General features: G+C 40.0%; 2 protein-coding genes across 2 annotated transcripts; both read right to left on the bottom strand.

Moving 5' to 3' along the window:
- Positions 1–6,167: 6,167 nt before the first annotated feature.
- and1 (actinodin1) lies at positions 6,168–13,326 on the bottom strand. Its single transcript, XM_037757587.1, has 6 exons — positions 13,254–13,326; positions 10,295–10,339; positions 9,787–9,932; positions 8,423–8,836; positions 7,689–7,940; positions 6,168–7,559 (listed from the first exon to the last, which is right to left on the bottom strand). The coding sequence occupies exons 1-6, from the start codon at positions 13,324–13,326 to the stop codon at positions 6,558–6,560; spliced, it is 1,932 nt and encodes a 643-aa protein (XP_037613515.1). The 3' UTR covers positions 6,168–6,557.
- A 3,009-nt stretch (positions 13,327–16,335) lies between these two features.
- cops9 (COP9 signalosome subunit 9) lies at positions 16,336–20,883 on the bottom strand. Its single transcript, XM_037756181.1, has 3 exons — positions 20,672–20,883; positions 19,404–19,476; positions 16,336–16,453 (listed from the first exon to the last, which is right to left on the bottom strand). Exons 1-3 carry the CDS (start codon positions 20,732–20,734, stop codon positions 16,416–16,418), a joined length of 174 nt encoding a protein of 57 aa, XP_037612109.1. The 5' UTR covers positions 20,735–20,883; the 3' UTR covers positions 16,336–16,415.
- Positions 20,884–22,006: the final 1,123 nt, after the last annotated feature.

Genomic DNA, 22,006 nt, shown 5'->3' on the forward strand with positions numbered 1-22,006 from the left:
TGTATGACAAATATACATTTGTGACGTACAGAGAGAAGAGGAGTGAGAGATGATTTAATACTGAAACATTCATCCTTTACATGCTGACGTCTTATGACCAGTGACGTGCACTGGAATATTTCTGCACATGGAGACGCGGCCTTTGAGCGAGTGACCTGCTGTGCATCTGATTTTTCCGCATCATCATCAACTCACTCACCCTCTCTCACTGCCTCTTCCTCTCCTGTTCTTTGTCTTATTTTTTTACCTTCTTTCTGTTTCTTTCACTTTGATCTAGCTCATCTGGATTTGCATCACTTTTTTAAGATCAGTTATTGGAAATAAAAGGCTTCACACCACCTGGTACCAGCTTCCAGCTCTGAACACAAGGTGACAGAAGCAACACCTTTTCTTTCTAGTTGACGCAGCATCACGCTGACATACCATTACAGCGTTTGAGTCATTTCTAGCTGCCCATCATGTAGACGATGTAATGTTTCTCAGACTCAGTGGCAATGCCGTCAGCAGAATTTATTTCATTTTATTCTCCCAAAGTGTAGGTACAGTTTAAATTTCAAGTTATGGTTAGAATAAAAGCTTTGCTTGTTGCAGCTGTCATGTTACCACCAGCTTTTAGGTTTATTTTTACTCTTGTTGATTGTTTTTAATGTATGTATTATTTTATTTCCTGCCCAGACTGAGTAGTCAATTCCTGCACTGATATACTCTATTTTAAATTTAAAACTAGAGTAATTTATAAAATATATAAATAAACATATAAAAATATATATATATTTAAAACATATTTAAAAAACAATATATATATAACAAAATGTAAATATTAATATATATATGTATATATTAAAAATATAAAATAAAATATAAAAATATATATATTTTAAAAATATAAAAAATAAAATAAAAATAAATATATACAGAAATAAATCAACAAATACATTTGAAAATGCTTATCATATCATTGTATATTGTCAGCTTTCAAACACATCAACAGTGATATACTGTAATGCTCATGCCTTTTTTTTCTCCCAAGTAACTGGGACCTGGACCTGGTGGATAAACTCACAGTAACAGATGGTGGGAAAAGACTGCCAACAGACCCCCTGAATCGCTAAGATCTAACTGTTGGTGTGCTGATGTATTTCTTATTCCTGCTGACTTATGTTTGTCCTTATGATCATTTCAAGGTCAACTATGGCCTGTGTGAGAGGCTGGGCTTTGAGAGAAGCCTGTGCATACCCTACCATCCACAGACCAAAGGTCTTATGAAGAAATTGAACGGCACATTCATAAATTCCAGCTCTTTTATAGAATAAACACATTTACAAAGCGATCAAAATGTTTATTTTCTGGTTATTATAGCATATGAACGGGAAATCAGTAATGATACTTTCTGAAAATAGATTGCTTGACCCAAATTCTGTCCTGCCTCCTCATGCCTGTACTTGATTTCTGTATTTTGAGGTCCCTGAACAAACTGTGTGTTGTTGCTGTTGATGGGTTTACATTGTAGTTAATGGAAAGCCCGGTGTGTCTTATAGCGCCGTTAAAGGGTGCCTTGTGTGGCGGTATCAAACGCCGATGGCCGTGACAAAGTGTTGGTATTTGAGTGACGATTTAAGTGATAAAATAAGAGTAAGAAAGAGGCAAGTTATATAATGTCCAAGGTAAAATCAGCAGCAACTGATGAAAGCCCTACCTTTTGTTCAGCGTCTTGATTTGTTTGATAGTGTATTGACCAGCAAGTTGATACACAAAAAAAAGAAAGAAAAAAGGCATATCTACATTGTTGTTCTGATGTAAATTATGTTGGAATATACACCATCCAACAGACAATTAAATCAGAAAACAGGTAGATATATGATAAAATGTATTTTTAAAAAGGCCCGTTAGTCGTCAATTCCAAGTAAAAGCCTGGTTCTGTCTGCATTTTGAGGTCAATTAAGGCCACTATTTTGTATATTTAAGGTGTTATTAAATGTCTTGTGTGTAAATAAAACAGCTAATGACAGGACAGAAGGTGTTAAAAGGATGAGCGATAATCAGTCTGACAGTGTGAGCTATTGTTAGTCTTCAGCAAAATTAATCAGCCCTGACAGCAGTGACGAACGTCCGCTTTGTCTTCTCCTGTTCACCGGCAGCCACAAGAGGGAGTCCGGACTTACTGTGTGTGCGTGCGTGCGTGCGTGTGTGTGTGTGTCCGTAGCCTTGCAGGGGGTCTGACTGTCTCAGCAGCTGCAGGCAGAATGACTGATTAGGAGTGGCGATCTCTTCCTCCGTCACTCACACACACAAACACAGATGAGACCACATGCCATCATTCACTTCTTCATTCCCTGGTTTGTCTCAAGCTGTCGTCTCTTTGATTTGTTCCTTGTTGTTCTCTTTTGCTCTGCAGGAGGCCAAACACAGAGGTGAAGACGGAGGCCCTTTTCTTTATACAGTATATGCTGTGTAATCTCTCTTTAAGTCGCTGTATTTTATCTTTTTCTTCACCTCGGCCTCCATGGAAACACATTCTCCACTAACCTTTCACACACTTGGTCCGTGTGATGTAACGACTACCATTAGTGTCACAGAATTTATGTTTCTCTAGTGTTTTATATTTCCAAAGGGAGTCACAGAAGCCTGGGGTAATGGGTGTCAGTTTGGCTCTCATTTTCTCATCTCAGCGAGACTCTATGCTGCCCCTCAGTGTTCAGCAACATACAAAATTCATCATCAGGGTCTTAAAGGGTCAACACAAGTCACAGGAAAAACATGTTTCTCCTTTTTCTGCCTTGTTTTTGTATTAGGAGATTAGTTCAACAATTTATATATATATATATATTTTTTAATATGTAATTAAAAGTTAATTTAATTCCTTTTTGTTTGTTACTTTGCTGTAGCCCATCCGGAAACCAAAATGTCCCAAATATCTGAGTAATAAATACTTTTACGGGTGAAATTTCTTGTCTGTTGTTATTTCTTAGGAGCTGGGAAGAGGGGGAATATCATTTTTACTTCTGCTCGGGTGAACATCTAGTCTTTCTGTAGTTAGAGGATTTTATGTGTCCAGGTTTTGAGGTATCTGCCTTGAATTATAATGTGTCACCTCAATGCAAGTGGCGTATCATTTTGTTTACGGTGCTCACACCATTGAGTGCAGCAGCAGCTGTTTGTTTTTTTTAAAAATCCACATTATTTGAACCTTCTGCTGACCTTTTCGTAGTGCATCTTATCACATTATAACAGAACAAGATGCTGTAATGCCATCACTTTCTTGCAGAGACTTTGCATAGCATTGAATTTTTTTTTTGCACAGGTTAATGGATTCACTTTGCCCTATAAGGTCACAACAGATATGTAAGTAATACAAGGAACATTAGATTAAAACAGTACCTGTAGGTCAGTGTTGTTTAAACATCAGTCATTGGGTCATAAAAAGGTTGAAGATGAAGCTGTTTTTCCAGTGTTTCTTAATAAAGATCTCCAGTGGAAATAAAGCTGGAGCAATTTAATCAGCTGTAATAAAACTGATCGAACACAGGTTTCGTTTTTCTGTGGTCACTTTCTTACATTTTGAAGATAAACTGCAGGCACTCGTGCATTTTCAGATATTATCAGAAGGTTAATTTCATAAAGACACAAATGTCTTATAGAGCAAAACAGAAGAGGAAGAACACAAACAACCAGAGCTGTGGACAGAAAGGAGTCATCAATAATGTGCAGTTATGACTTTAAATCACCCGCGGTGGAGATTCTGTCCGAGCAAATTTACGGTAGCTCAGAGGGGTTACACAAATCAAACAGCACAACAGTGAAATTCAAGGTGAAATGGAAGATGACATAATAACAAGGTTAAGGGGTTTAGTCTGCAAGCACATTTATGTTTAGTATAAGAGTGGAGGAGGGGCAGGATGATATCAACAACGACTCCACATTTCACGGAGCAGCCACACCTATCGACGAGCCTTTCAGTGGTGGAAGAAGTGCTCAGATCTTGAAGCAAATAAACCGTGTAGATATACTAAAGTCATACATAAAAGTTTTACTTTTGTACTTTTACATAAACGTACAAACACAGGTGGACTCCGAGGGGGCGACCATCCCCCTTGGTGCCCCTTTGTTTGGGAAAAAAAAAAAAAACGCAGCTAAAGTGCCCTCTTTGATGCCCATATATGGTAGATAAAATGTGTCAGGTATTCTCCTTAACTGGAGAAAACATGATAAAGTGCCCTCTTGTGTGCCCTTAAATGGAGAAAACATGAGAAAAGTGCCCTCTAAGGCGCCCTTAAATGGAGAAAACGTGACAAAAGTGCCCTCTAAGGTGCCCTTAAATGGAGAAAACCTAATGAAGGGCCCTCTAGGGTGCCCTTAGATGGAGAAAACATCAAAGTTCCCTCTAGGGTGCCCTTCCAGTGAAGAAAACCCTCTTCGATGGAGAAAGCCCTCTTCAATGCCCCTATATGATATATAAAATGTGTCATGTTTTCTCCTTAACTGGAGAAAACATGATAATGTGCCCTCTTGGGTACCCTTAAATTGAGAAAACGTGATGAAGTGCCCTCTAGGGTGCCCTGAAATGGAGAAAACATCAAAGTGCCCTCTAAAGTGCCCTTAAATAGAGAAAACATGGTGAAGTGCCCTCTAGGTTTCCCTTAATTGGAGAAAATGTGATAAAATACCCTCTAGGGTCCCCTTAAAATTGAGAAGATACCCCTCAGACAGACTGAGTCCGCCACTGCATACAAAGGTATTGGCCTCAAAATATACTTAAAGTACCAAAAGTAAAGGCACTCATTATCCAGAATGGCCCATTTCAAAATAAATAATTATAAGTTTATAATTATTAACCATTTTATCCATTTTCATCAGATATTTTCCATCCTGTTAGAAGCACATGTTGGTTCAACTTTTTAGGACACTGAAGAAAAGTCGAACCCCAGAATCTCGAAGAAAACTCAAACTTTTTTTTATCATCAGTTGTTTAGAAGGTCACTTGCTGTCAGATTTGGCTTTCTTGAACATCTACTGTATATCTCAACAGCCTGAAAGGTTGAGTTGGCATTTCTGGGACTGCACAACCTTTATCTCTGATAATGGAATAGATTTGAAAACGTTTTATTCTACTTCCTCTTGTCTTCATGTTTGTTTTTATAGTTTTTCAATCTAGACTAGAGAATGTAATAGCTTTATGACCAAAACAATACTCAATACCTCCCAATTTGATTATTAATTGTATGCTTTGAAAGGATTTAGAGTAAATAAGTAGTCCAATGAACAGGCACATCCTGCTTTAAGTGTGCATAAAAGCAATGATGATGTTTTACAATTAAAACTGAGGTGATCCAGGTATGCATGAAGTAGTTTGATCTGATAAAGTTGATCAGGTAAATACTGATAAATGTATCCCTATATATGAATAAATGCCATGCCTAGAGCAGAACCTCTGTTAACCCCCAACCACATCCTCACCCTTTCACCATTATCTCTTGACATTAATGGTTTTTGTTTCCCGGTTCCATCTCTGTTAGAAGGACCCACGGTGATGCTGACGGTGAATTCATCTAAAGGTAGATAAAGTTGTCTGTAACCATCTAAGCAGCACTACAAGAGCTTCCCTCCGGACCTCTGAATGGCCGCGGCTGTTGATGTGTCTGAGAGCTATCGGATCAATAAAGTCAAGCCTCAGCATGAGGAGAGTCACAGCGAGCAGTGTGTGTGTATTTGGAGAAAACCAGCATGGCAAGACATGAAGTCAGAGAAGCGTAAGACGTGAGCAGAGGGGCAGAAAAAAACCCTTAAAAAAACAAGCTGCAGGAAACCGTCTGTGGAAGTTCAAGTGTTGTTTGACTTTGCTGACAAGCCGACCTGAAAATCAGTTTGTTTCAGACATCACAATGTGAGCAAGACTGAAAAGAGAGTTATGGTTTAACATTTAATACTTTAGTTTATGACTTAATATCTGCAAAACTATGCATGGTAACAAGCTAAACCACGGGTTCTCAAAATGTTGTACCGTAAATTAATGGAGTACCCTTTAATTACTCTCTTAAAAGTGTTGAGACTATATCAACCTACATGTAAGAACAATGTGAGTCAAATGTCAAGATTCAGTGAATGAAATGCAAAAACAGCTTTCTAGAGCTTTTTATTAGAACATTCAAAATGGAAAAAAAAAATCTTTACATAATCCATCTCTGACAAAAAGTAACAAACAAATAAAAAAAAGTGAGATGCATAGATACAGAAGCAAAGCTGAGAGCATTGAGAAGTCATTACACATTCGAGTGGTTTGAGGAGGTGGAAATTGGAAAGCTAAAGGCCACATCAACAGGTCTAAAGCAGCTAAAAGAGATGAAAACATTGCTGGAACACCCTCGGCTTTCTGAGCGTTCTCCTTCAGCTGGAAGCTATGTGTGGATGTACGTGCATGTACTCGCTCATTGGGTCCATAGACTTCTCTTGTGTCCCGTATCTGGTCCAGGTACTGCGTGCTGCGCGAGGCGGTGAATGGCTAAGCTGCGAGAACGCATGGGACTGTGTATTCATGTCCATCTGCATGCATGTGTGCATGTTTATTTCTTGCGGTAGTCGTCTGCATAGGCTCTGTGATCCTGCTGCTCAGGGTACTGGTCTCCGTAGCGTCTCAGTATGTCCTGAAGACTGGGCATACCCTGTGAGTGTGTCGGGTAGGACATGTGAGGCTCCTCCTGGCCGCTCTGGTAGGGCTCCGCCTCGTACTGATCCTGTTCCTGCTCCTCTGGCTGCTGCTCCATCTCGTGGTTGTGGTCCTCCACGGCGTGGTGCTCGGGCTGGGCCTCGGGCTCAGGCTCGTAGCGGCGCAGGCGGCAGTCGCGGTCGTACTCGGGGTCGCAGTGTTGGTTGGTAGGCTCCATGACTCCATTGCGGGAGCCGTCGGCGTTCAGGTGGGGCTCGTAGGCCTCAGCGGGGTAAGGGATGCGACGGTGAATTCCAGAGCGAGGCTCGGCGGGCGTCACGGGGGAGCAGTCACGATCGTAGCCGATGTAGCAATCATAGCCCTCCTTGGTTTTACCTGGGGGGCCCAGTGGGTTGCGTTCCTCCTGTGCTGGCTCCTCATAAGCGGGATTTGAAAAAGGGAACTGCTGCCTGGGGGTGGGAGAGCCGCGGCGGTGCATAGCAGCCGCCGCCTCACGGATGGCGGCGAAAGGATCGTTGGGGTTGGACTCTGGAGCAGCCTCCATGCGTGAAGCATATTGGTCTTGACCTTGACCTTGAGCGTGGGCCATGAATCGGCGCAGCATGGCGTATTGGTCGTTAGCTGGAGGAGAAGCTGGGGCGCTGGGCTGCTGGTGGTACATAGCATAGGGATCAGTGACTCTGTTAGCATTAGCATAAGCATCTCTAAACATGGCATAGGGGTTGTTCTGTGCAGCAGGAGGAGCACGAATGGCAGCAGCCTCATCTTCTTCCTCATTTTTGTATGCATCAGGGGGCGAGGCGAATCTGGTGGCAGTAAGAGGGTTGCAGCCTTCTTCATAAAGAGGGTTGCAGGATCCAGGGCCGGCGGCGGCAGGGGGGTTAGGGGCACGAGGCGCCTGAGGGAATACATCACAGTAGAAACACATAAGTTATTATAATCAAGGCATAGCTGCAAATGAAAACACAAACAGAAAGCAGTTTTTAAAATCTGTGAAATTGTACCACTATAATAAAATAAAGCGTACCTCGAGGGAGGCAGCGTGGGCACAGCGGGGATCCCGTGGGTCACAGTTGGGGTACTGCATGTAGAGACCAGAGGGGGCTTTCTGCACCAGTTTGGGTTTGCAGCTGGGGTCTTTCTTGGGGTCACAGCCGAGGTGGGCGTAGGAAGGCAGGGGTCCGGCAGAGGGTCCGTACCCGTGGGCTGCTCTCAGGTGGTACTGCAGGCACTCCACGTCATCATGGGAGCAGATACGCAGCAGCTCAGCCTTCTGCTCCTGAAGCAGAAATGGTAGCAGGATGTCATTGAGGCGAGATAAACTACTGTATCTTGTAGTTAAAAGCCGCTATATGCAGATTTTTTTTTCAATATGTCATGTTTCAATTTATTTTGGTAGGATAAGTTTGGGATTTTGACGAAACTTTAAGGCAATCCAGGTGAAACTCATTGTGGTTAGGTTGTTTTCAGCCCTTCATTCTCATTATTCCCATATTGGATCAATGGAGGAGGGACACTTCCACTGTGTCTTCTTTAAAACTACCACAAGGGGGCGCCAAAGTCCAAAGTTTTCAAATCCTACACGCTTTTAGGTGTGTATCTTTGGTACAGATGCAACACTCTGCAACAACCTGAGGTTAAGTAAATTGCTGAAACTCAATCGACTAATTACTATCATATCCCACGAATCAAAAGGTGCAAATTGGTGCAAAAAAAAGGTGCAGAAATGGAGTATAACATAAACACTGTCTTGAAGCATACCTTGGAAAGGAAAGGCGTGGCGGATGGAGCGTAGTAGTAATACCCGGACTGGGGGTCCTTGGCTGGAGCAGCAGTGCGGACGTACATAGGTGCTGGGGCCTTCACTGGTGCTGGGGCGGGGGTGGCGGCTGGGAGCACCAGGGGCAGGTAGGGGCTCTTGCCCTGGACCAAAGCAGCGTACAGGCAGTAGGCGTCCTTGGTGGGGTCGCAGGTTTTCACAGGTGCAGGCTTGGGGGGCTCTGGCTTAGGTTTGGGCCTGCTGGTGTAGGCAGACACACAGTTGGGGTCATCAGAGTCGGAGCAGGACTTGTAGACGTCCCCCAGGTGTCGCAAGTAGGCCTTGTAGGAGCGACGTCCTTCAGCTCGGTTCTTGTTCTGGAGGTAGGCCAGGTAGATGCGGTCCATCTCCTGAACCTGAGAGGGGAGGCGGAGATTGGTTAGCTACTTCCCAGTCTGAAAAGTGAAGCCAATGCTGAAGTGCCCTAAACTTGCATTCTTTCTAATAGCCAGCAGGGGGCGACTCCTCTGGTTGCAAAAAGAAGTCTGATTGTATAGACGTCTATGAGAATATGAGCCTACTTCTCTCTTGATTTATTACCTCAGTAAACATTGTAAACATGAGTTTATGGTCTCAATCGCTAGTTTCAAGTCTTCTTCAATACAGCATGATGTTCATTTAGTAAATTATGGTCCCATTTAGAGTCAAATAGACCATAAAGCAGGGTATACTTTAGGGTGTGGCTACCTTTTGATTGACAGGTCGCTAACACGGCATTGTCCGGTCTTGGAGTTGTGTTTTCGTCTTAGATCGTTAACCCTTTCACAGTGTGTTTTCAGTTCATAAAAGTTAATTATAACCTCTTTGTTTCACCTAAAAATGTTTTATTCAGCTTTCGGTTGTACTCAGCTCCACCCTCTCATGTCACTTCTGGTTGCAAAAGACCAACAACAAGCCTCAAGTGGCCATTTAAAGAACTGCATGTTTTGGTAATTAATGCGTCTAGACACGCAAAATTTGATCTGAGATCTTTAAAAACTCTCGTGAGACTTGCTGCTTGACGACCTATTCTAACCTTAACTATTCACATGAGAGTTTCTATAGTTTTACTGGTTCCCTTCTAGACACCTTTTCTAGATACCTTCTGCGTTGGCTTCAGCACTGGAGGTTGCCGTTTGCATAGAATTGAGGGGAACTGCAGAGTTGAATGATAATTCTCTGTGGGTTTATTAGTAGGAGTGACCCCTTTCATTGTACACAGTTATCTGACTCATTGTTAATATGAAAATATTGATTGGGGCAGTTTTAAAACATATAAAATCGTATTATTGGAATCCATTGTAACATCACTCATGTGTGTACTCACGGCCTCCTGGTTGCCGTTGTCGGTGAAGTACTTGTACCAGTTCCAGAACTCAGAGTTCTGTTTGTACCAGCTGATGTTCCTGCGGTTGCGGATCAGCTTCCTGTGTGACTCTGCAGAAGCCGCCATCTCCTGGATACTTTCTCCCGCTGAGGGCAGAAAAGAGAAAAGAAGCTAATCCCCAATGCTTCTGCACTCACTTGGACATGTAGTTCAAGGACTTTTTTAAAGTTTATAACAAGATATTAAAGGCCTCGGACTTCTTATATTTGGGGGTTAGACATCATATTACTTTTTACTTGTCAAGAAGATAGCCTCTATATAACATCTCAGGGTCAGATGCTACATTGAGGCGAGGCGAGGTGAGGTGATGAATTTGGGTGTTGCTCTTTAATCAGAATTCATGGACTCATTTTTCTTCCTTCATGGTCTTTCACCCATGGCAAATCGCCACTGTGTACTCTTTAGAAACAAATGTGCAAGTAAGGTAAAACAAAATCACATAATTTACCATCTCCTTTTGCCTTTCGCACAATTGGTCCAGCAGACAGGAACGCTACAAAAACAGAGAAAAGCAAAAACAGATGTAAAATCCGTAAGTTGCTGAAGCCAACATGAAGCCCTGGAAATTGCTTACTCTTTCTATTCTGACCTTTTTAAAGTGTCTGCGATACATAAGCGGTGATATATGACATTAAACCTCAAACACTTACAGGTAGATATTACTCATTAAATCGGGGCAGGGGTAATTGGCTGTTCCCGAAGTGCTGGCGTCTGCAGCAGCTCTTTGTAGATTTTATAGGTGAGCCTGTAACATCACACCCCACGCTGCGCTTTCAAAGAGCTGCGTGTGCACATATACGTGTGTACGTATGTGCACTGTTTGACCCCATGCAGCTGACAGAACAGCAGATTCAGCTCTGCTGCAGGTTTCTTTCATCTCCACAGGGAAAAGGTGTTAATGCCTTACAGAAGGAGGAGGAGGAAGAGGAGGAGGAGGAGGAGGAGGAGGAGGAGAAGGGGAAGGAGGAAGAACAAGAAGGGAACAGATGACAGCTTTAAAAGAGAGATCCAGAGGGGATAATTCAGGGTTGTGTGGTGCATGTCGGAAGTGGAAAAACATCAATCTCCTGCTTTAAAAAAAAGAGTTCTGATGAGCTTTGATGGGAGTAATCAGGAAGACGTGATGCACACTGTAGCGTGGAAGGTCACACATGCAAGCAAAGGTATGAATTTGCAGAGAAAAAACAGAATAGAGAAGTGAAGGTGACCCGAGGTGATGGAGCGACGTGGAGGAGGAAGAGGAGGAGGGTGGGCTAAATGATGCTGCCTCAGTGTGTATCCGCTGTATTGTTTTTTACGAGCCCGTAAAAACCTGGCGGGCACATCTGGAAACGCCAGAGCTTTAAGAGGGCAGAGGAGGAGGCGATGCTGACAGGTACTCATTTTTTTTTACAGGACCAGGAACGATGAAAGAAACTTCTCCTCCTACTACTCCCTATTTTTCCCTTTTAACCAGGCATTTTAACCAAATATTTTTACAGAAAAGATGAGACTCGCCCCATTGTAAATACGTCAGTCATGTCAAGAGCAAACTGGAAACAGGTGGCGGAGGAGCAACCTGCTGTCGTGTTGAAACATTAGAGATGATATATGAACACCACAGGCTACTGTATGTTAGAGAGCCACACTGTGATACACATGAAGCACAGTTGACGAGCCTCCGTGTCCATGAACTGGTGAAGGGCAGAAACCCCGCTAACCCTCATCCTTGACATATAGATTGTGAAGCTGTAACTCAAGTCAAATTTATTCATGACGAGTTTTAAGGTAATGAAGCAAACAGAGGCACAAAATACAGACCATAAAACATGAATGTCAAGCAAATGATTTGTGGATGATGACAAAGAAAATCTATCTGCTAAAACCAGTGATGGAAAGTAACTAAGTACATTTATTCAAGTACTTAAGTACAATTTTGTACGTATTTCTCTACTTAGAAAATCTGATTATGTGTAGTTATTTTAAGGTTTCTTGTACTCCCATATCCGCACAAATCTGTGAAAAGCAGACTGATTATAACATGCATACTGTGGTATGAATAGCTCCATCAACACCATGATTATCACTAAACAGTTGTCATTTTGAATGATGTGAAATTTCTCACTCACAATACTTTATCTCCAGCATTTTGGGGGTTGCATGCATCAAACTAAATGGAGCTTTTCATTCAGAAAACATTACCTAAGCTCTTCATTCAACGCCTGCAAAATTAATTACCATCATTTGGGGATTTTTATCAAAGTGTGGCTTTGTTGTGTTGAAGAAAAAAGCTCTAAATTAGGACCAATTACTGCCGTGTCTCCGCTAACATTAAGAGATAATAGCTGACATTTTTCATCAATGCATCCTTGTAATAATCAGGACATGAATGGTTCATACTCAGCATAGTGCAGAGTGGTCATTTGAAATATTCCTCACCTAATTATTCATCCATTCATTCAGTATTATAATCATAAAACCTGTTTCTGTTTTATTCTATTTTTGTTGATTTTGGAAGTGAGAAATGTTAGCAACTTTGTGTTGTTTCTGTTTATAGTGTTATAATGTAGTCAGTTGAGATTATCAGTGTTGGAAAGTACATTACTCAAGTAGTTAAGTACTTGAGTATTTCCATCTCATGCCACTTTATACTTCTACTCCACAACTAAATATTGTTCTTTTTACTCCACTACATTTATTTAACAGCTGCAGTTCCTTGTAGCTTTCAGATTTCAGAGACATATGATGAAGTTTATAAAATATGTGTAAATTAAACAAGAGCTGAAACAGTTAATCGAATAATCAATTAGTTAATTAACAGAAAATTAATCTGCACATATAAAATATTTCAAATTAGCTTCATCTCTGCAACAGTAACACTCACGGGGGCCCATTTTCTTACTACTAGTACTTTTATTTTGATATTTCATGTACATTTTCTGACAATACTTTTACTTACAACTCTTTTACTTATAATGGAGTATATATAAAGTCTGAGCACTTCTTCAACTGCTGATGTTTACATAGTTTAGACCGTTTTAGTTCACTATAAGAGCCCTTTTATTTTATACTAGGGCTGTCCTCGACCAAGGAAATTGTTAGTCGACTAACACTCATACGATTTTGTCTTTAAAACTGAGTTTCTGCACAAAGAATCACACAAGAGCACCACTATAAATCATGTTTACCAGAGATGTGCTCATAAATTTCTTGGAAATAAGTCATTGAGCATGAAAAAAGCATAAAAAACGACTAATCGACCAAAGAAATCTTAGTCGACTAAGACCAAAACAACCGATTAGCCGACTAATTGACTAAGAGGGGTCAGCTCTACTATATAACTACCATAGTAATGATCTAGATGGTGACAGATATTTCACATACTGACCCTGTTATGTGATAATGTCTGATCCCCACTGTGTACTCACCAGGCAGCAGAATCACAGCCAGCAGCGTTGTGATGAACACGCCAGTGAAACTGGTTCTCCTCCGTCCAGCCATGACTTCACCTCCTCCTCTCCTGCCAAAGACAGCGACATTTAAAATGATGCTCTACTCCCCAAAAACTCCATCACTTTTGTGCCTTAAAATCATAGTACACAACTGATAGTTTCAGCTGACGTCAACTTTATGACGCCAATATCCAAAAAGTATTGCAAAATTGCAATTTCCTTAGATTTCTCTGTATTTACACTCATTTTAGGTTAGAGTTCACCCAGCCAGGGTCGTAAAATGTCATTTTTTAGTCAAGCTATTTCCACTAATTCCTCATACAACTGCATTTTTAGATGCAGATCTTCTCAGATGTTTGTAACCTCCAAGACTGCAGAGAATCTTACAAACCTTATGAACCGCTGGTGCAAAGTGTTAACTCCAATCACAACCTGAGACCTCAGAGCTGTGTTAGTTTTCACCTGGAGAGCTGCTGAAGTGACCCCTGCAGCTTGGAAGTGAACTCTGAGGCTTTTAAACAAACATGTTTGTCCTGGCTGTGCTGACGCTATTGGTTTTTGCCATCGTAAAAACAGAACCAGGTGTTGTTCAGCAGTCACACTTGACTTCAACCTGAACTTGAATCCCTCCTAAGTACCTTAAAGTAAACACACAGAAGTGCAGAATCACCACACTGTTTGTTTTTCAGTCTCTTACCTGTGGTTATCTTGTCTTCTGTCTGCGGATCCAGATGTGGACTCAAATGAAGCCGACCGACCAGGTGACTCAGTCCTCCAGAGGCTCAAACACTAAGTGTGTGTCTGTGTTTGTGTGTGCGTGTAGGGGTGTGATAGAGGGTCCTGGCGCACCCTGTCCCGTCTGACAGACTGCCCTGATGAAGAAATCCGGGAAGGTTTTAAACCGAGCCCGTTCATTAACGCTCGCACAGAAAAAACGCACGCAGGGACCACCTGAGGGGGTCAAGGGCCACATCAACACGACGCGTGATTGGTTGGTTCGTTCAGAAAGTTACAGCCAATTGGAGGCACCGTAATTAAAGACAGGAAAAGAGAGAAGGTGGGAGGGCTTGAAGCAGAGATGGAGACGTGGAGAGATGAGAAGTTATCACAAGTGGTGTTTTTTAATTAAACATGGTTGATGATTTATTCAAAAGAGTCACATTTAAGGTAAGAAATCAGACTCTGGATCTTTTTTTTTTGGATGTAACAATCACTCGTAAGCAAGAAAACCCCAAAAGACAGAAAGGGACAGAAGAAAGAAAACATCAGGAAGTAATGAAGGGGAGCTGAGGTGCCACATAAGCACTTCTCAGAGACCCTCAATGAGGGCCAAACCACAGCTTCTGTCTAAACCTGAGCACACACACACACACACATGCAGGGACAGCTGGTCTACACATGAGGAATTTGATAATCTACAGTTTCCTCCTCACTTTAACTGTGTTCAGGCATGCCAGCCTTGTAACACACACACAAACACACACACAGTGGTTTTAGTGGGTCTCTGAAAACGCCGTGTAGCTGTGATGAGTGATGCAATATCAGCACATCTGACTGCATTAGCCTGTAATTTCTTTATAACACTCAGTAGTCTTATGAGGTTTGTGGCAGGCCGGCTTCTGAGGAGGTTTTATTACGTTTACGGAGAAATTGCGATCTGCTTTCTCACACCAAAAGTGATTTAACCCAAAATAAATCATGTTGGTTCAGGACAAAATGAGTTAATACATATTATCTTAGTATAGTTTAGAGAGAAGATACATTTTTCTATTATTTTTGGACGTATTCTCACACAGGTTAAACTTCTTTATTCCCCTATTTTATGCACACGGAGATACACGCAGTGATGGGAGAAGTACTCAGATCTTTTTTTACCACAGTAAGAGTCTTGTAAGTTGTTTTGGTGTTTAGGAAGATGTCAATTGTCACTTTTTATAATGTCTTTGTAAAGGGAATGTATACCTTTTCACTTTTTATAAATGCTCTGATGATGCAATTGTATGTTCATGCAAAACAAAATTTCAAAAAGAAAAGAAAAATGGTTTTCCCAGTCTGGTGTGGAAGAACTCAACTGGCCTGCACCGAGCATTGATCTCAACCCCGTCCAACACCTTTAGGATGAACTGAAACGCAGATTACGATCCGGGCCAACTTCATTAAAGCTCTTGTGGCTGAATGGGAGCAAATCTCTGCAGCCAGGCTCCTAAATCTTGTGGAAAACCTTCCTAGAAGAGTGGAGACTGGTAATAGCAGCAGATTAATGTGCATGGCTTTGGAGTGAGATATTTAACAATCACATATAATGTTGGGGCGTCCAGTTCATATACTTCAGGTCATGGACTCTAGCTTCATTAATCACCTGCCCTGAACAGGTCTCTTCCTCTCTCAGTGGTAAATTCTGCAATACGTACTGTATAGTACAATACTAATACACATGCGTGGTGCGAATACATTAAACTGTTTTATATTTTCTTATCTTTAAGCCGACACATGCAGCTGGTTTATGTGGGCCTGCATCACCTCAGGGAAAGTCAAAAATGAATACATTATAATGTAATTTGAACCACAAAGTTCATACAACAGTCAGTTGAAGTCACATACGAAGTGATTCTAGTCTGAAAGTCAAATCACAGTTTTTATATTTTCCCTATTTGTAATAGCTGTAGAGTCTACACCTGAAGGCTTTATTTGCTTTGTATTTTGTTTTTTTAGCATTTCCACATTTTTTGCAGCCGTTCTCCTGTCCCATCGTACCCCAACTGAACATTTAGTGGTCATGTTAACACTGTATCTCGTATGTAATTAAGTTTGCTAACAGGTGTTTCTCAGAGCCCACAAACCTACAATCCAGCCCGGGAGCAGATTCAAACACGACGACGACAAAACCATACTCATAATTTTCTCTAAAGCTGGAATGTGAGGGATCCTCAGAATTCACAGACACCTGGTTTACCACGACAGCTTTTTTTTTTGTAAAAACAAAAAGTCTTTATTTCAGTATGGTGGTGAGAGACATGTAAGAGGAGGGAGGGGGGGGGCTGTACAAATAAGAGAGAACTTGTAGTCAGAATAAGCCCATTTTAATGTTTCTTATGTACACAACATTCACAGAAACAGACAGGTGGTCACACGCTGTCGTCACTGCAGGTCATCGTCATCGAACAGATCCTCAAAGTCTGCAGGCAGTAAAAGAGAGCAAGATGGAAAGAAAAGGGAGATAAAAAAGAAGAGAACAGGGTTAGAATTAGTCCAGCTGTTTCACCCAAAACTCCTACATTCTCAGCTAATTACGCAATATATCATCATTTTAATTCTAGCTTTAAGTTTAAAACATCTTGTATGAAGTGTGGTGGAAACTTCTATCCAGAGTGTCTTTAACTTCAAATGTGGCAAAACGCATAGGAACTGCATACGTGCCATCCACATACGTTAGCATTTTCTTATCATAACAAAGGTACCTGAGGACTCCAGTTGAGGAAATTATTCACATCACAAGACAAAATTATAATAATACTAATAGAAGCAGATAGAAAAGTTTCCTCTTGTAGGACAGCAATTTCAAAGCTTTTCTGACAATTTTCTTTGCACGTCTTGTCCACACAATGAAACACTACATTCACAAGCTCTAGTGATTAGAGCCGAAACTGTTAGTCGTCAACTATTACCTGTATTGATTATGTATCGACTACCGTTTAAGTCATTTTGCGAAGCAAAACTGCTAAAAATTCCCTGTTTCCAGCTTCTCAAATGGCTGGTTTTTCTTTGTCTTCTGTGGTATTAAACTAAGTATCTTTGGGTTTTAGACACAACAAACAATTTCAATATGTAACTTGACCTTTGACAATTTTTTTAAAAGTTTTTCCAGACGCTCCTTTAACCCACACACATAACTTTGACCACTGACATCCTTGTGACAAAAGCTGTGAGCTTGTGGTCGATGTAAATTGTACTTTTGAGTCAAGTCAATTTTATTTATTACGCCCAATACCACAAATCACAAATTTGCTAAAAAGGGGCTTTCAGCTGTCAGCTCCAAGGATTTTTTTTTCAGAATGAGCAAAGGCTACAAGTAGTTTGCAGCCATTTATAGGCTGTATAGTAAAATGTTATATATATATATATATTATCATACATTTTCCAGAATGTTCATCGGCTGAAACTGAGGCTACGTTCCAAATCGAATACTTTGTATTCTTACTTGGTACGTACTGCAGCTGCCCTTACAAAGTACGTACTGTTGCATGCAGTATGCATACAATTGGGACATACTACATCGTCATAACATTGCGTCTTGAATTTTGACCCTCTTGGAAATATATCTGCAGAGGATTGTGGGTCAGAATAGCCAGAAAAGCATGTTGGCTTGCAAACTGCAAAATAGGACCTGATGTAGTAGGACAACCTGGCATTTTTGGCATATAGTAAGGTAGTATGGGTATTGGAACACACAGTAATTCAGCGCACCAGGGTTGAGAAACTCTTTCTTTCATGTCTCTGTGGTTTCCGATAACAGGACATTCCTGTTTTGCCTAATAAGGGACAGGCAAAGAGTCAAGCAGCTTGCCCCTTGGCTACCCATACCCCCTTGCAACTTTTAACACAAGCCGCACCAGGGACCGGTAGTCCATGTTTCAGTGTTTAGTTGACCTTTTAACGCAGCTTAACATTACAGTGTCATGTCTACGTGAGGACACGACAACCTGAGCTCACAGAGCCCAATTAAAATCATTTAAATCATCACTTTAGTTCTATAAATCAGACCGAACTCTTCAACATGTCGTGCTTTTCCATTCCTCGCTCACTTCTTGTTAAATCCTGATTCTGATTAGCAGAAGTGTTTGGTGTGCACATATGAAAACATAAGTGGGTAAGGCTTTAGGGTCCCATTAGCGCTCTATTTTAAAAAGCATTACAGGAAATTACAAGCCATTTAAGTTGCATAATTTTGGACGCTATAGGTCAGTCTCATCATGCGTAGCAGCTGTGTCTATTTCCGGATGACACATGACATTACAGTACTTTGATTGCACACATGATTAGCATGAAGGGCACTTATGGGACTCCCTGATAGCGCCACATGCTTAGAATTCACTGAATGGCAGTTTTAGCAGTGTTAACAACCCAAGTGATGTTATGGAGTGTGTATGAATGTGTGTGTGTTTTAAAGCAGCTGACTGGCGAGGTGTCCCGCTGCTTTTCAGTCTGACAGAAGCTATAAAACTCAACATCCCTCTTTTCTTTCATTCCCTCCTTTTTAACAATCAGCTCTTTTCTTTCTAGGTCATGTGCTGCTGAGCCCAAATTGTTTTGCCTGCAGCCGACGCTGCAAGACGGAAAACAGATTATCTTAATGTTTTGTGTGTGTGAAACGGGTGTTTACAAGGGAACAACAGGATTTCGGAGGGTTAATTTGAGAAGACAATATGGTTAAACAGTGTTTGAACAGTTCGGTCTGCTTCAGTTTACAGTTTAAGTTCGACTTTAAAAGAAAGCTTTACACGTGATCAGGTTTCTCTAAAAGAAATATATGCGTTAACCAGGTTTCTGTTAATGCCTTGATCATCAAAAGGGAACAAGGTTTCTCATTTAAGTGATGTTACAGATGTCACATTACTACCAAACATCTGGAATGCTAAGATAAATTAAATGCATGTAAACACAACCATTTGTGTCTAAAGTCGCTAATGTCTACTGACAAATGTGGGCAATAAAATAAGTGGACAGATCAGGACAGGAGGACGGGAAACAAATGATAAAGGTTCACTTGTTTTATTTACCAACATTTGTAAATACGCACTAGACTACACGCTTCCCCATCAGACATGATCCTTAAGGACACAGGAGTATTTTGTTGTGTGGCTTTGATCATTTAGTTTTAGTCATGATACGAATCAGTGAGTTTGAGCGTATTCCTGAGACTGGTTGCCACTCTGGATAAAAGGGACAAGATTTCAGTTTAATTTCTTCTCAACTCTGAAAACTTCCTCCTCATTGTGTGTCGTCCTGCTGACTGTGACTATATTCAAAGAACAGATGACTTATGTAGTACACATATTCTTTCCAGTGTGTGCAAATTTGATAATTTAGGGGGGAATAAAAGACAAAGTAGAGAAAACTGAGACTCACCATTAAAGAAATCAGAGTGCACTGCTTTTTCATTGGCTGCCAGGTCCATTAGCAGTCCACTGCTGCCTCCTGCCTGTTAACACACAGCAGTACAACCAGTTTTAAAGCATTAGCAACTATATCACACACACAGCATTACATTCAATGTAAACAATAGGGATGGAAAAGCTACTAGGGGACAATGTGATATTAGAAATGGAACATACTTCTGGTGGTAAAGCAGAGACTGTACATTATAGAGAGGGGGGACGTTTTGTGGCAGGTTGAAAATACAATCTGAAAGAGCGTGTATCCCTCTATAACTTATGCTAGGTAAGAAAAAACATCTCCAAATTCACCAAGTTTACTAGACATTATCGGAAGTATATACAAAATAAAATACTTGATGGTAAGGCATCATTTGTGCATTATAGAAAGGGGGCAAGTTTTGTGGCAGGTTGAAAATGCAGTCTGAAAGAATGTGTTTATTCCACTATAACTTTTGCTGTGAAAATAAAAACCTCTCCATATTCACCAAATTTATTAGTTATGATCTGAAGTACATACAAAATAAAACACTTAGTAGTAGGGCATCATTAGTGCAATATCGAGAGGGGGTACGTAAGGTTTGTGCTAGGTTGAAAATGCAATCTGAAAGAGCGTGCATTCAACTATAACTTATGATAGGTAAGAAAAAACATCTGAAGAGAGAGGATACATTTTGTGGCAGGTTGAAAAAAATGCAGTCTGAAAGAATGTGTGTAATCCACTATAACTTTTGCTGTGAAAATAGAAACTTCTCCATATTCACCAAAGTTATTAGTTATGATCTGAAGTATATAGAGAATAAAACACTTGATGGTAGGGCTGAGACTGTGTATTATAGAGTAGTATAAGAGGGGATACATATTTTTGCAGAATGCATGTCCAGCCAGGTATCTTTAATTTCATTTGTATATGTTCTGCTCATGTTAGTACACCAGAAAAGAGTGATTCACAATCAAAACACAACTCTATTTACACATTTCATGACCAAAACAGAGCAGGGAGAAGAACAAATCTTATTTCACCTTATTAAAAACATAAATAAACAATAGAAATAGATGCTAAATGTAATGTATTATTTCCTGATGATTATTATTATTATTAATCACTAGAAATGCTGCAGATCAGCTGTATCTAAAAGCATTATTTTAAGAACATTAGCTCCCTCTCTAACCTTACTAACCTAGCATTATCCAGTGTTTAGGTTCATTCTGTTGTGTTTCGGTGTAAAACCTTTAACCCACCTCGTCCAGATCAACATACGGTCCGGCTCCTTCAGGAAACATCTCGTCCACTGCGGGTTTCATTGTGTTTTAGCTTCAGTTCAGCAGCACTTATGGTTTAAAAGATGTTTAGTAGCTTTGAGTTTGTGGTTAGCTTAGCTTAGCCTAGCTTCAGCACACGTAAACAAAGCAAGCGTGTGCAACACTAAAATGTGTCCGGCTGACTCCTCGAGCTGGCTTCATAAATTCCGCTCTTTACTTCCGGTAACAAAACCAACAAAACACAGACTGTAAAGTGTAATATGAGCAGTTTTACTTCTTAACAATTAAGTAATGTATATATGTGTATATATACCAATTTTCTGCATTATTCCAGAAAGCATGGCTTTACTCACCAACATAAATCCGTGACTGCTTTGTTTTACCTTTTTCAGACATTGTTAGACTTTTTTTCCAGCATTTTTCAAACTTTTTTTTTCAGACTTTTTTTTCCAACATTTTTCAAAAAAATTTTTTCAGACTTTTTTTCCAGCATTTTTCAAACTTTTTTTTTCAGACATTTTTTTTCAGACTTTTTTTTCAGACTTTTTTTCCAGCATTTTTCAAACTTTTTTTTTCAGACTTTTTTTCCAGCATTTTTCAAACTTTTTTTTTCAGACATTTTTTTCAGACTTTTTTTAGACTTTTTTTTTCCAACATTTTTCAAACTTTTTTTTTCAGAAATTTTTTTCAGACTTTTTTTAGACTTTTTTTCAGACTTTTTTTTAGACTTTTTTTTCAGACTTTTTTTTTCAGACTTTTTTTCCAGCATTTTTCAAACTTTTTTTTTAAGACTTTTTTTCCAGCATTTTTCAAACTTTTTTTTTCAGACATTTTTTTCAGACTTTTTTTAGACTTTTTTTTCAGACTTTTTTTTTCAGACTTTTTTTTCCAACATTTTTCAAACTTTTTTTTTCAGACTTTCTTTTCAGACTTTTTTTTCCAACATTTTTCAAACTTTTTTTTTCAGACATTTTTTTCAGACTTTTTTTCCAGCATTTTTCAAAATTTTTTTTTCAGACATTTTTTTCAGACTTTTTTTAGACTTTTTTTTCAGACTTTTTTTTTCAAACTTTCTTTTCAGACTTTTTTTCCAGCATTTTTCAAACTTTTTTTTTCAGACTTTTTTTTCCAACATTTTTCAAACTTTTTTTTTCAGACATTTTTTTCAGACTTTTTTCAAACTTTTTTTTTCAGACTTTTTTTTCCAACATTTTTCAAACTTTTTTTTTCATACATTTTTTTCAGACTTTTTTTAGACTTTTTTTTCAGACTTTTTTTTCAGACTTTTTTTTTAGACTTTTTTTTCAGACTTTT

This window comes from Sebastes umbrosus, chromosome 21 (assembly GCF_015220745.1).
Source record: "Sebastes umbrosus isolate fSebUmb1 chromosome 21, fSebUmb1.pri, whole genome shotgun sequence".
Lineage (NCBI taxonomy): Eukaryota > Metazoa > Chordata > Actinopteri > Perciformes > Sebastidae > Sebastes > Sebastes umbrosus.

Bases quoted from the DNA above. Each gene is read 5' to 3' on its own strand.
- and1 (XM_037757587.1), bottom strand. From the start codon at position 13,326: ATGGCTGGACGGAGGAGAACCAGTTTCACTGGCGTGTTCATCACAACG. The intron at 8,837-9,786 runs GTGAGTACACAC...CTCCCCTCTCAG, and splicing joins ACAACGGCAACCAGGAGGCC to GTTCAGGAGATGGACCGCAT. The intron at 7,560-7,688 runs GTACGCTTTATT...GTATTCCCTCAG, and splicing joins CCCACGCTGCCTCCCTCGAG to GCGCCTCGTGCCCCTAACCC.
- cops9 (XM_037756181.1), bottom strand. From the start codon at position 20,734: ATGAAACCCGCAGTGGACGAGATGTTTCCTGAAGGAGCCGGACCGTAT. The intron at 19,477-20,671 runs GTGGGTTAAAGG...GTGTGTTAACAG, and splicing joins CGTATGTTGATCTGGACGAG to GCAGGAGGCAGCAGTGGACT. The intron at 16,454-19,403 runs GTGAGTCTCAGT...TACTGCCTGCAG, and splicing joins GCACTCTGATTTCTTTAATG to ACTTTGAGGATCTGTTCGAT.